The sequence below is a fragment of the Chaetodon trifascialis genome, chromosome 22 (genome assembly GCF_039877785.1).
Source record: "Chaetodon trifascialis isolate fChaTrf1 chromosome 22, fChaTrf1.hap1, whole genome shotgun sequence".
Classification (NCBI taxonomy): Eukaryota; Metazoa; Chordata; class Actinopteri; order Chaetodontiformes; family Chaetodontidae; genus Chaetodon; species Chaetodon trifascialis.
This window is the reverse complement of record NC_092077.1, coordinates 12,369,608-12,384,183: the sequence shown is the minus strand read 5'-3', so window position 1 is coordinate 12,384,183 and position 14,576 is coordinate 12,369,608. Positions and strand designations below refer to the sequence as shown.

General features: G+C 45.2%; 1 protein-coding gene across 1 annotated transcript in view; it reads right to left on the bottom strand.

The window, feature by feature from the left end:
- Positions 1 to 14,576, bottom strand: part of wnk1b (WNK lysine deficient protein kinase 1b) — an 85,951-nt gene continuing 71,375 nt past the window's right edge. The window contains exons 27-39 of the mRNA XM_070992502.1: positions 13,969 to 14,052; positions 13,830 to 13,863; positions 13,677 to 13,744; positions 13,053 to 13,340; positions 12,704 to 12,975; positions 12,257 to 12,332; positions 12,034 to 12,163; positions 11,176 to 11,373; positions 10,660 to 10,752; positions 8,393 to 8,434; positions 6,704 to 6,876; positions 6,101 to 6,157; positions 1 to 5,823 (exon numbers count right to left, since the gene is read on the bottom strand). Of these exons, the coding sequence (XP_070848603.1) occupies positions 5,383 to 5,823; positions 6,101 to 6,157; positions 6,704 to 6,876; positions 8,393 to 8,434; positions 10,660 to 10,752; positions 11,176 to 11,373; positions 12,034 to 12,163; positions 12,257 to 12,332; positions 12,704 to 12,975; positions 13,053 to 13,340; positions 13,677 to 13,744; positions 13,830 to 13,863; positions 13,969 to 14,052 (1,956 nt within the window). The 3' untranslated portion in view covers positions 1 to 5,382. The remainder of the gene's footprint in view (positions 5,824 to 6,100; positions 6,158 to 6,703; positions 6,877 to 8,392; positions 8,435 to 10,659; positions 10,753 to 11,175; positions 11,374 to 12,033; positions 12,164 to 12,256; positions 12,333 to 12,703; positions 12,976 to 13,052; positions 13,341 to 13,676; positions 13,745 to 13,829; positions 13,864 to 13,968; positions 14,053 to 14,576) is intronic.

Below are 14,576 nucleotides of genomic sequence, written 5' to 3'. Positions count from 1 at the left end.
TTCATTTAAACAACTTTTATTTATTAAGTTTTTACAAATAAAGTAACAAATTTCATTGTATTGTAGCGCAAAGCGCAAAGGTTCTTTTTTAATATGAAGCTTGAACACTCTATACTTAGTGCAAAACATACCTTTAAAGGCTGTCGATGACTCCCTACATGTATTTTGTTTTTTTCTCTCATTCATTCATCCACGTGTTTTTTTTTTCCTTTCTCAATCCAACCGCTTTGTACAATGTCCAACACGATACAGAAAAAAATGAGACCACTGAATTAATTTAGGTGCTGCATCAGAGACGTTAAAACAGCTGATAAAAAGAAGTGAGAAATAAAAATTAAACATGAGAGCGTCAGAGAGACCAGAAACACAACCAGCACGTTCAGTAACAGTCTGCAGAAGAAACTGTTGCTGTGCTCGAGACTCGACGTCATTCCACAGGAGCAAGCTACATGAACAGCAAGAAGCGTGCGTGCGTGCGTGTGTGTGTGTTGTCAGGCATTTGTTTTTTCTACAGTAAAAAGCATAAAAGGATAGCGAGTCATGAACATAAACTGAGTGTAATGCGAGTGCGTTAAAACAACTATTGCTACACTGTATGTGTGTCACCAGGAAAAAGAAGCCTACATCTCCACTTCAGAAAACTTCACAATAAGAGAGCCCGCACTGGATAACTCTCCAGCCTTTCACAGTAAGAGTCCTCCACTACAACCTTGATAAACTTCACAATAATTGCACCCACTGATGTTTAACTCTACAGCTTTTAAAGGTAACGTCCTCCAGCGGGGGCGTAACTGTCAAACCCGACTGTAACCTCAGAGCCAGACAGCGGACTGTAACTTTAAATAATATTGCATTGCAGTAGGCATTCCTTTCATAGTCATTATGAGACACAACAGACTTCTACTGTGGAAATCATTTGAGGCTCGAGCAATTGCAAAGTGAAAATCCAGGATGTTACTGCACCTGGCAACCAAACCAGCTCCAGTGAGTAAAAGCAGCTAAAAACACTCTTTTTTTATTTTTCACCTCTGATGTTTCCACTCCACTGACAAAATAAAATAAAATAAAATAAAAATGGCACTGAGTTGGTGGCATCATTAAAGATCTGACTTCTTTCCATAGATCATGGTCAACAGAATCCTCAGAACCAGAACTAAAGCAAAGTGGCTCAATGATTATTCACAGCTTCAACCAAACTTGCCTAGTAGTAAAAATGTTGCATTATTATTCATGAGAAATGGAAAATATCCCCCCATAAACAGGCAAAAGCAATGCTTTCTTTTTTGTACAAACTTTACAAAGTAACCGTTTCATGTTTCTATCTGAATCCAGAACACCCACCCCCAGCAAAAAGAACAAAAAAAGAAGTGAATGTCAGAGTTTGTACCAGATATGTTTCGTTTGCACCGATGAAAGAAAAGAGAAAAGAGGACAGGGTGTCAAAGGCCTTGAGTCCAAAACCGCCACAACTCCATCATCGCTGTCTGTACAATCATCATCATCACCACCACTGCCGTTATCACCACCTCTAGCACTTTGATGCCCTTTTATTCACATATATTTTCTTAATTTTTGGCTTATTCTGTGAGTAAATCCCATTCAAACCCCAATGGTGCAGCTTCAGACAGAGTGGATGAATATTCATACCCTCTGCAGACCTGTTTTTTTTTTTTCTGCCTCAATTCTAAAGCCGACGTCATTCCTGATGATAAAATTTGGACGACCGTGAGCGACACCAGTTGGCCTACTTGTGCACATTTGGAGTATATCTGCGTGCAGCTCTTGACATTTAAAGACCATAAGAAAGCTTATTTTCCATGCATGAAAGCACAGATTTGTGACAAAGTTTGGAAAGAATGAGAGATTTTCTGTATTTCTTTGTTTCTGTGTTATTTTCTCATTGGTTTGCAGTGGGCAGGGCTCAGCTGTGTACCAATCAGGACTCAGCAAATCAGATTCAAAGCACACCCATGCAGCCCTGACACAGCAGATGAGCTGAGTATCTGAGTGCTAAACTCTCTTTCGGGGGGCTTTAAAGTAAATGTAGAGTAAGTGTGTGATAATATTGTTTGGGCAGGTGGTCACGGCAGGTGTCCACTATTTTGTGGCAATTTCTCTGTAATTCTTTGTGAATTTCATAGCAGAAGTGCCTCATATAGCAAACAGTTTCTCTGCGGCAAATGTCTGCACTCACTATTCACTGAATAATGCTAAAATTGTGCTCAAAACCAGGCAGAGGCCACAGCATCATCATTCGTTTAATAAATCTACATTACGCCGGAGATACGTCAACATTAACTTTAATTCACTGTACTAAAGCTGCTGACTGTATCCTGCACCTGGGTCCGTGCCTCCAAAGTACAGAGTGGTCCAAGCTTCAAATACAATCTTCAACAACTCCCTCCTTGAAAATGAAAAAATACTCACACCCCCCTTTTTCTTTCTTCCCTGTATCTACATTTAAAACCCTGAAAAAAATGGCACTGATAAACTGTCACGTCCTCTCACCTGTCATCACGTTGGTGGCTGACGCAGTCCACCCAAAGAGCCGAGCTGGATGGTTAATAGTTAGGATTTTCAGTTGCAGGTGAAATCAAAGAGAATTAACCACAAACCGGCTGCGGCGCACACGTCGCAGCTAACAGCATCACTCCTGCATCTCCGTTAATTATTCATCCACTGCCTGCTCCACAAACACCAGGTCCAACCACTACCACTGACTTCAAAGCGACACCCCAAAACTCTCCACACATGCTGTTAAGTGTGCTTACTTTAACCCCGAGTCCTCCACGCCCCAACGAAACAAGCAACAGGAAGGATGCAAGGCACTAGTAAGTACCTCCAGTATTCACTGGAGGCTCTAGGTGGGGTGGGGTGGGGTGGGGGGAGAAAGCAAAAATAAAAGACAGACTTTTTTTTCAAGTACATTAAAATGGACACCATTGGTTTATACATTCACATTCATCTAACAAAAACCAGAGGAGGAAGGGGAAGAGGAGGGCTATTTAAAGTGTCTGATATATAAGTACTGTATTAAGAAAAAAATAGCTAGCATTACTTTATCATCTAAATATCAACTATCCTGCCGCTCACCCCAGTTTGTCTTTATAATCAGGCTCGGAGTTCAGTTTCGACTTTCAATTCAATCAGTTATGAAGGTGAACTGAAGCTGCAGTTGATTAGTTGTCGGTAAGGCATCTGTTTGGGATCGCGTCCTCAGTAACTGGATGCAAGGACGATTACTGAAAAGAGGGATTTTCAATTTTCACATTTGGATGAGAATCGCTGAAAGCAGTGAATTGAAAGTGAAAGGACCCCAAAGCCGTTCTCTGTATGCTTTTTTTTTTGTTGTTTTTTTGTAATTTGTGACATCTCACCCTAAAACTAATGTTGTCCAACAACATTTGCTAATAATAAACAACAATAATCACAGTGTTTCCACATCGTACACCGATGTGCGCGTACAACAGGTCCATCGACGGAACACGCTCTTGTTTTTGTTTCTTTTTAAATAGAATAATAATCATTAACAACAATAATCATGACAATAATGTACATTGCAATCATTTCAACACAAAATGCTGAAACCAACCTAATGATGAGAACTGAGGAATTAGTCTGTGAATCTGTTAAACAGCTGCTACGCCTCCAACAATGTGCGTGTATTTACATGAGTCTGTGCATGACTGTGTGTGAGTGTGTGTGTGTGTGTGTGTGTGTGTGTGTGTGTGTGTGTGTGTGTGCATGCGGGTGTGTGTGCTGATATGAATGTCTCATGCGTTGTGGGTGTAAGTGTGTGTCAGATTGCTAGCTGGGGGCAGCAAGCAAAACAAACCCAATGAAACAAAACCAAAATAAAACGACAAAATGGAATCATCATAGCTGACAATCTAGAAAATAAACACACAAACTGTACACGGACTCTGTATTATTCTGATAACAAGGCCACTTTTTCACACTGAGTTCACTCGTGTTTGGGCTTTTTTTTTTTTCCTCTAAAAGGTTTCTGCTGTTATTGCTTCAAATGGCAACAGAGAGGCGGACAGAGGGATGGAGGACGAGGTGGAGTCGTGACGGCGCAGAGGCGTTTGGTGCGCAGAAGCATCTGTCGTGCTCATTCAGGACCTCGGCGATGTTGCGTGCGGCCAGTAAAGTGAGCGGAGGAGCACGAAACAGAAGAGGTGTTTGACTTGTTACTTAACACAAACGCTCTCTTGCTGCCTCTTCACCCGCCTTCCTCCATCTCTCTCCATCTGTTTGAATGGTGGACAAACGGACGAGGGAGGAACAAGACACGGACGTGACGGAGGAGTAGCTGACGAGTCCGAACCCCACCAGGCGCTGGACTCTGCCTACTCTAAAGCATCCTCGAGGTCAGCTCGCTCCAGGCGTTCAAATCCTCAATGTGAGTTTGGATTTTTTTTTTGTGCTTTTGATGTTAAGAAAATGTCCAAATTCTGAATACTGAAGAAAAACCAACCCTGGGACACCTCTCCATTCTGCTCTCAAAGCTCAGATCTGCTGTTTCCTTATATGCATGAACTTGAGGGGTGCAGAATGATTCAAACTGCTGGCAGAAACGCTCTTGAGGTCAGACTGATGTGGCCTTCTTGTGCATCGTTTGATGCTGACACTGAACCTCGATGTAATGGCCAGCCGTGCTCCCCTCTGTATCCACCGCTTACCTCTCTACTGGGTGCCAATGTCATCTCTGGATTGAATTTTGGATAACTGCACTGTTTCATCTCTGAGAGCTTCAGAACTTCTTCAGCGCTCAGCCTGAGAGGTAAAAGGCTGACATATTTTCAGCCACTGCAGCATTAGAAGCTATTCAGACGTAGCTGGCCACCACATTCCTCCCCCTCAACCTGATCCAACATCTCCCCTCCACTGTCTCACGATGGTGATGGTGTGACCTGCCTGGTAAAGACTTGTTCACTCAATTTAGAATCAGCATGAAATGGAACAAGTGTGACCCGAGCCAATACACAACACCTCACACACAAACAGTGATTAACACCAGTCCCGCACCCTGTCAGAACCTCTTTGGCCTTGTAACATTGCACTCACGAGTCTTTTCCTTTATCTTTGAGCATCTGGCTGGCTGTCTCAAGTCAAACACAGTCAAACACAGCAGAGAGGGAGATGGTGTGACTGCATTTGTGTCTGCGACAGCGAGATGCATCACGCAAGCTGATTCTTGGTTTTTTTCCTTTTTTCTTTCCTCCTCTTCAGCAGGTCAGCTTCTGTCATTTCAAACTCCTCGCTCCGCATGCTCCTCCGGTTCTTCCATCCTCTCCGGCCGATCGAGTGCGCGACACTCTGCTCCACACCAGTCCAGTCCAGTCGGGCCGTGATTCAAACCAGCCCTCATTCCCAGCCCTACGTGGTCCTCAGGTTGGGTCCTCCTGGGTTGCTGACTGACTTCTGCAGAGCGTTGGTCAGATGGAAAGCCTGGAGAGGCCCCTGCCCCGGAATCTGGCCCTGTCCACCAACCGTGGTGGGGTAGGGGCCCAGGGGCTGGGAGGTGCTGACCAGGAGAGGCCCGGGCTGCGCCGGAGCCTGGTGTGGGGTTGACAGGCCGTGAGCTGGACCGGACCATTGTGCGCTGTAAGCAGCGGTGGGGGTGTAGTGGATGAACTGGGGAGGCTGGGGTTGAGGTGGAGTGGAGGAGGCAGGGGGGTGGCACAGGGAGCCCTTGCGGACAGCCATAGAGGTAGCGGTGGTGGGGTTTGTAGGGAGGTGGGCTGAACCTCCAATGCTGCTGGTACACAGCTGGCTGGGAGCAGAGTACTTCCTGCCCAGACTGGCCGACTGGATGACCTGCAGAGGCGGATGTTCATAATGTGATAATACAGCCTGCGTATACACATATGTATTATTAGCTCATAATGTGCTCACATGCTGCATGTTGTAAAATAAATCTGGTCGATATTAATCCAGCATACAATCACTGGATGTTTGTGGGCTTCTTGGTTTATAATGAAGCTACTGTGGACAGTCTGCTGTGTGCTTCATAGGGAATGTGGAGGTGACGAGGGAGGCGGGGGCACAACAGCTAATCCGGCCATGATGTGACACCATGCACTCTTAAACTAACCTCATAGCTGTGTCCCTGTGCTGGGGCCTGCTGCAGCTGTTTGGCACTCCTCTTCCCCTGGAAAAGTTTAACACTTAGTTTAATTTACTCACCTTGAAATGAGATTATTAAACACAAACAATTACACAGAAGTGATTTTCTAGACCTGAGGGATCAATAAATACAGACAAAGAACTTTTTAATAAAATGCTCCATGTCTCTTAAAAACAGCCTGGAAGGATGCACACAGAGCTCGACTTAAAATAAAGCTTTTGCTGTCTTTGTCTTTAAACTCTAGAATATTAGATCATCCAAATTTGTAGAATCTTCTTATATTCCCTCCTCTGGTCTTAACTGATGTTCTGGTCAATGCAGACGCACACAAAGTGCCAAATGGACACAGGACAAACACACCATCAGCCAAATGCCAGTAAGTTTTGGCTGAAGTATGTTTACTCCTTCTGCCACTTTGGCTTTTAACAAACTACCATTTAGAGTTTACTCGCTCTGTCTTCTTGTCTGGTGAAACTAAACACTGGAACCGGTGAGTCATCCCTGGAGGAACATTTTCTGTGTTGAAACAACGTCTGCGACAGTGCGATGGATCAGAAAACAGCAGTAAACCTGTGAGAGGTTCATGGCGTCTCTGGCCCAGTTGTCCACCAGCTTATGAAGGTCATCGGTGAAGGTTCCTTTCCTCTGGTGGGGGGCCGACATGTTCGGGGGCAGACACTGAGAACCCCCCTGGCTCTGACCCAGGCCACCTGAACCGCTCACGGCATTGGTGCTATTAGTCCCTGCGGAGGAAGAGAGGAGGAGGAGGAGGAGGAGAAGAGCGAAGGTTGTGAGATATTGTTCAAATGACATCGTAATTGATGTTATCTGAAGGAATGAGAATGCATTTCCTGTCTTGACCATTAAAAGGGCTGTTACATGGTGACGGGGGCTGGTTTTAAGGTCAACATGATCATAGAATTATACTGTTTAGTTTTAATGATGGAAATAATGATGGAAGAGGGGAATATGAGAAAAACTGACACTACAGCAGCATTTCAAAACACTATCAATTCTATCATCTATCGCTGTAATTAAGTCATATATCTAGGTTCTCTATCTATCTAGGCTCCCACTGCTTCAGGTTAGTGATACACTGGGCGACCTGTGAAGCCAACATGCCCTTTCACCCACAAGATGCTCCAACACGAACAAAGCAATGCTGCCGATTAGCTGCCCTGTGCCTTGTACCACAGATGTCCTGTTATGATTTATTTTCTGACCATTAGGTGGCACTCAAGCTCCGTAACAGCTGGTTTGCTTTCAGCCAGCCCCGAACATCAAACTCATCAGTGCAAATTCACTGCAGGGAAAAACACAGAAAGCACACACTGCAAACTGGCCAGGGTGTCTGCATGTAAGTGCTGTGCTACTGTTGCAGGTAGACACTGGTAACATTAACTGTTGTGTGACACCATGATCGTAGCAAGACTGCACTTCCTCACATTTGGTGCCTCTATTCCCATCAATCATAAAAAGACCTCAGCTCTTCTCTAAACACAGAATTTCAGGATTAAACTGCAGACAGTCCTGACAATATGCATGTGTATTTGTCACCAATGCACAGTTTTAACATATCATTCAGGCCAGTGAAAGATCAGGGATTACTAAGTCTTCATTTCATTTATAGAAAAAGGGATCCCAAAGCCGTGCTGACATAAAGAGCTTGGCTCTGAGATATTTACATGATCTGTTCATATCAGAAACTGCACGAGGAAAGATGTAATATGCAGAGATTAGCTGGTAAAAACTAATCACACAGTTGGTCTGACAAAAATTGTCATGTCATGCTAAATAAAATGGAGGAAAATAAGAATGAGGAGACGCTGAGTCATGACTGACTGCAGCAGCATGGGATTCTGGGCGATGTAGTCAAGACCACGAGCCATGACGAGGGAGGGGAGGAAAGGGAGGAGAGGCTAACAGCTGTTCAGGTGTGTTTGAACGTGTGTGTTTGTGTGTGTGCGTGAGCTGGCGGGTGCATGCGCTGTCAGTTTGAGTCTGTGATGGCAGGTCAATTCAGTCATTTCAGTCCTCAAACTGGGCGATCCTTGAAATGTCGAAATCGAAAAGGTTTCTGTGAGTCAGTCACGCGAGCTGAAATAACTGAACTGATCTCAAATCTGGCAGAGGGAGTGAAGTTGAAATCTAATGGAGATTAAAGAGCGGGAGGAAGCGTGGGAGAGCGAAGTGCGAGGATGGAGGAGGGGGATGGATGGCGGGAGGGAGGGAGGAAAGACCAAAAAGAGAGATAGTTACTACAGAGCTGGTTGCAGGGGCAGACTTTTTTCACCATCTTCCCTGTGCGGCCGGAAGACAACGATTGGAGGATTGGGAGAGAGTCAGAGTTAAACCCCGCCCACAAGACCCGACAACCAAACACAATGCATCTGAGTACGATCACTGAACTGAAGTAGTCAATAAACAACACTTTTGGGTTTAGTTGCCCAATAACATCTTTAACGGCTGCCATCTTTATACAACAACTGAGGAGAGATGTTTTTCTTCTGACAAGGCCAAGATATTCTGAGGAAGTGCAGACTCCAGCTTTAAGCACACTTGGTTGACAGTGACACAGTAACAGACCAGTTAGCAATGGAACATAAATATTTTGTAACCAAAGCTCTTGAGGATAATACTTGTGTTTAACGGTAAACTAAACTGAGTCCTTGCACACTCCCTCAAACTCTTGCCTGTGTGCTGCAACTTCAAGATGCTTTTGGGCAACCAACCCCTGGCTCTGAGTCCTCTCTGCAGCTCACAGGGCCGCACCAGAACTGGGTCCAAATTAGGATTCATATCTATCAAAGTACCCTGTTTCCACACCTCTGAATGGCTGCACACAGCTCTGAATTGGTCAACGGATTTAATAAGTGAGACAAAATGATGACAGTCTTTTATCAAAACGGTTCTGATCAATAAGACCCAGGTCTGTCTCTCTCCCCTCCTGGCTGTGCAGTGACAGGGGAGCAGGTGAGAGAGAGGGGGTGGGGCTTGAGGAGAGGGAGTGAGGGACAGGAGTAAGGAAGGGAGAGAAAGGGTTTGAGCTGCAGAGGGTTCAGAGGCATTCATAAACATCCCGTCATCAAGCACATTTAACCAACGCTACATATTATGATTAGAACATCATTTGAGGAAAAACTACTTCTTGATCACAAAAAGTACAAATAAAGACTGATGCACAGTATTTGAACCGCAATTAATCAAGTTTAATTAAAACAAAGAATAAATTTCAAAACCGTACGGCAGAAATCTCAAGTCATCGCGTCTCAACTTGTCTTTCTTTGTCAGTCTGCTTGTCTTCACAGAGGCAAAGGTTAGAAATGGAAGCAGCCAGGATTCAACTGACAAACAAACTCTATGTCTAAGTTATTAGGACTAGAGATGAAATAGACTGTATGCTGAACACCTGCTAGTTATCATGGGTTTGAAGCTTAAGTGGTGGTTAACCTGCTGGCATGCAGCATTAGCTAAAGGGCTAAAATGTAAACATACAGCACGATGAAGATGCATTCATAGCTGCTGCTACGAAGTGTCTTTTCCACCAACCTTTTCTTTTCTATTTACAGTCTGCATGTTTAAAGCAACAGTCATTTAAGGTATTTCCCCTCTGTAAAGATCTCTGAATATTAGTTTTCACTGTTAGTGGCAATGCTCCGACCTGCCTGCCTAAGCATTTTTTAACAGCTGATCGCTTTTAAGCACTGTACATAGAGAATAATGGCGATCACAAATCGGTAACGCTGATTTGTGATTTTGGCTGGTGCACTTCACATGGCCTCTACAAAGCTTACAGGTTATGATGAAAATGGCTGTTAACACTTCGTTGCGCCCTTTCTATCGAATGCGAGGCTATTATCGTATTTTTAGCAATGCTGTTATTCCAAAAAGTGCACAAAGCTGGCTCTGAATGTGGAGTTAAGCAACGACTTGTTTGTCAAGGAAGAAAGAAAAGAAGGAAAGAAACAAAAAGAAAGACAGAGAGAGAAGAAGAAGATTAGAAAGTAAGTTAGATGACTGAGAAACTGACCATATTTCTCATTGTGCTGACTTCACGTGTCCTGCAGTAAGCTCTAATGTCTGATTTGTCCTCTATACCTGTTAAGTGTTATTGTCTCCAACATATCCAACAAGGGCGTTTGTACGGTAGTGAAGTTATAAATGTAAATGCAAACTGACTTAAAAGGTCCTGATTTAAGGAAATTAGAAATTTAGTCTGGCTGGTATTTGGAGGAAAGTACTTAGACTCAACCTGCTGCAGGGAGAGAGGTGTAAAAGCATAAGCCTGCCTGCTCAGCTGAATAAATGTTTCTATTAATGCCTGACTTTTTTGGAAATGCCAGTTTCCTGCAGGACACTGGTGATACCACAAGCACGGGGTCTTCCTCTATCAAAGAAGGAAACCCACTGGAAGACAGGACGACCGAGACTTGACAGATATAGGAGTAAAAAGGAAAAAAAAAGAACAAAAGTAAGAAAGGATGACAGGTAAAAGGAGAAGAGCAAAGAAATAAAGCGTTACACACAAAGAGCCAAGCAGGGCGTACTCAGAAAGCGCGTCCTCCTGCCGCCAGGCTTGAAGGCCAAACGCTCCGAACCCCAGCTGAACTTTACACAGCCTGAAGAGAGGGAGGAGGGGAGGGAAGGGAGGAGAGGAGAGGAGAGACGAGGAAACAGAAAGGGAGAGTGCACAGGAGGCAGAGCAGAGAAAGGGAGAGGTGAAGAAGATCAAGGGAGAGAAGATGAGAGCAGCAAAGAGACAGACAGAGAAAAACAACGAGAGGCAGACAAGAGGAAAGAAAAGGTAGATGAGAGGGGAGGAAGGAGACACAGGTGAAGGAATACACAGGAAGAATGTAACAGTTAGCCATCACACTGTTTCCACACGGATAGAGAAAGACAGAGAAAGACGTGAGAGGTGTCTCATTGTGAGGGAGCGAGGACAAACCGACTGCATGCATTCGTGTTTGTCTGTATGCACAGTATTTCTTATGTTGTGGGGAAGCTCTGCTGCAGACTGGGATTCGCAGTCGCATGCCTACCTGGGGTGGGAGCACACAGGCTGGGCACAGAGAGCGCCCCCTCGCTGGTGTAGGCCGAACACAGGTTGTTGCTGGAGGGAGAGGGTTTGAGTGGCTGGAGCAGAGTGCTGCTGCCCGAATCGGCTAATCCTCCTGGGGCTAGCAGAGCCAGCTGGCCGGGGTACATGGTGGGGACGCTCTGGGCGGATAAAGTGCTGCCTGGAGATAGCACAAGGCATAGGCAGGAGAGGACAGGGCAGATACGACACACCGCAGAGACCAGAGACACACACACACACACACACACACACACACACACACACACACACACACACACACAGACACACACACACACACACACACACACACACACACACACACACACACACACACACACAAAGATAACAGACAGACGAGACACCCGTAAACCCCCAGACATTTACACCGACACCACCACACACATAACCACACAGAGAAAGACAGACAGGGAAAGCAGTCAGAAATGTTCAAGCTCTGGGCCTGCTCCAGCGTACACCCACATGCACATGTAACCAAGCGGATAAATACACACACACACACATATGTGCACATGGATGCATAAACACAGAGAGGGTGTAAGGTTAGGGTGAAGGTTTTTGACCATCCTATGGTGTAGTGGAGTGGATATTTTAATAGCTTCTGTTGAGAGGTGCAGGGTTCAACGGTCAGTTCAACCAAATTACAAAGCAATCTTGCAATCTTAGGTTTCAGATATCTCAAATCCTGGATAAATCAAAGCAAACTGTGTGGCTAGTTACCACCAGAGGTAAGTAAAAAGTTGTGCTTCTTTGGACTTTGGTTGAACCGACCTTTAATATAAATGTTTAAACAAGAGCCCACCTGGTTGTAACGGACTCTTGCTGCCATGCGTGGAGCTGGTCCTGGACGATTTGGAGGATTTGCTTTTGGTTGGTCGTCTCCTTCGGCCAGTCAAGGTTATAACTGGAGGGAGCACTGTGGCTGGAGGAACCTACGGCGATACCAAGGGAAGAACGGCTGCTTGGTACGTGCTGTATGTGATGTTTGTAGTGTCTGCACTGATGTAATGATCCAGGTGAGTTACCTTTCCCAGCTTGGTAAAGAGACTGTCTATTTCCTCCTTCTGGCGGGAGTGCAGGGCCTGAATCTCACGCATATGCCTGGTGGTAGAAAGAGGGAATGAAGCATAAGAGGAACAGGCATCAGAAAGAAAGCGATAATGAGGGTGAAGAAGCAAGGAGGGAGGAGGAGGGACTAGCTTATGAGGAAGCACTGAACATCACTTTTTTTAGAAAAAAGGAAGAGAAAGATGAAATGAAGGAAAGTGAATTCTCGACCTCATTCTTGAGGGTGAGGAAAGCGGAAAAAGGAGAGGAGAAAAGAGAAGGAGAGCACAGGCGGCTATTTTTGTGAGCACAGAGGGAGAAGAAAGACGAGAGCAGAATCCAGTTTTCTTCAAAGCAGTTAACCTCAATAATAGTGTTGATGGGGCAACGGTTTTTTTTTTCAAGGAGAGGAAGAGATAACTTACTTTTCTCGGAGGCGGCTGACTTCCCGTTTGAAGTCCTCATCCTCAAATTCAGAGTCATTGTCACTGCTGATGTAGGAGTTATTGAAGGAGTTGTTGTTCAGGCTCGGCAGCGAGGCTTTATGGGCGGTGTCCGGACTCAAAACCTGCTCTGGAACACTGGGTCCGTTAGCAGCCTGGGCAGCGGGAGGAGGGGTCTGCCTGGACTCGAGGCTCTGCTCCTGGGCACGACTGACTGAGAATCTGCCAACACGGGCCTCGGTGTTGGTGGTAACCTGAAGGAAAGGAGCAAAATATCGGGTGAAATAATGAGTGAACGGAAGGAGGGGCAAACAGAGGAGAAAGGAAATACCTGGAAGCGTCCGATGGTGGTGGTGGGCTTAGGAGAGGGGCAGGGTGAAGTGAAGGGGGAGGGGTGGTGGGAGCCTCCCAGGGTCCTGTGCGGGAGTCCGTCCACAACATCCCCTCCTTGACCTTCTACTGATCTCAGAGGAGACAAGGACTCCTTGTGCAGTGTATTCTCCGGGCTGGAGAGGCTGGAGGAGGACGAGGAGGAAGAAGACGAGGAGGAGGAGGAGGTGGTGGAGGAAGATTCGGTGCAGGCCGGACGTTTGACCGGAGGCTCAGCAGCCAGCGAGACCTGATCAGTGAGAAGAGTAGCGGAGGATGAAAAATATAGCATCACTTTGCTGTTACTGCTGAAGCGTTCAGCGGCTTTGAATGAAGTGTGCTTAACGATGATAAAATGACTGTTTTTGTGAATGGAGTCTGGTGGCTTCGGCGAGCATGATGTAACGGCTGTTTCTGGTTAAACCAAGCGGATCTCACTCTTTAATAAAAATGTATCTCAGTAGGGATCCTTTCCATAGTGTTGTCAGATACTTAGAAAAATCTGAGCCTGTCAGAAGTTTTATTTTAATGCCAATCTTAGACTCATGGTATTCATGTGAGGCCTGTAGTGTGAAGGAACTCTGACCTGAAATCTTCCCAGTTTAATTCCAGGACCAGAAGAGGACACAGTTTCTTCCTCCAGAGAAAAGGGAACTGAAAGACAGATGTTATAAATATTAAACGAAGACACATATATAGAGACCGATACATAGATTAATAGATATATTAATATACATACTCTGTCCCACTGAAGGTGTGCCACTGTGAGAGGCCTGGGGTCAGCGTGGAGACAGAGGAGAAGAAGAAGTATCAAGCACTGTCACTGACTTAGAGCAGAATGAGCTAACAGAATAATATCCAAACACTTGTGTGTTTACCTGTGTGTGTGTGCTGACAGGAACAGTCTCTGGGCTCAGTGCTCTCCTCAGCTGAGCATCCAGGTCCTCCAGAGGCTGCTGAGACTGGACCAAGACAAGATGCACACAAAAGTGAGCAAACACACACACACATAGACTGAAGCTGGTTAGCAAAACACGCACAGATCAGCCAAAAGCACACGTGAACTGACATTCAGCAGCATTTTATTGCTGTTGTCTAAATGAATGATTCCAAGCAAGTTGTCATTGAAAGAGTGACAAAATTAGTGAAGTGAAGTGAGATTTTTTTGGCCTCATGTGAGGCATAACAGATGATGATTTCAACCATGACACTGAGCTTTTGTAGCTACACAAAGCTCGGCATTGTTATCTCATGATCCAGGCAACTGTGAGTGAACAAGCAAACACGTAACAAAGATATATAATTGATGATTTCGTCAAATCTGGACAGGAAGTGCAGAAATGAGGACATGTCAGTCTGAAATTTGAACTTTTTTCTTCAGAGCATTTAACCTACAATTAAAAAAAGAAGTTGTTTACATCAAATCCTGCGTCTCACCCATCAGAGTTACATAAAGGATGCAAAGTGAACGTCAGCAACATGCCAG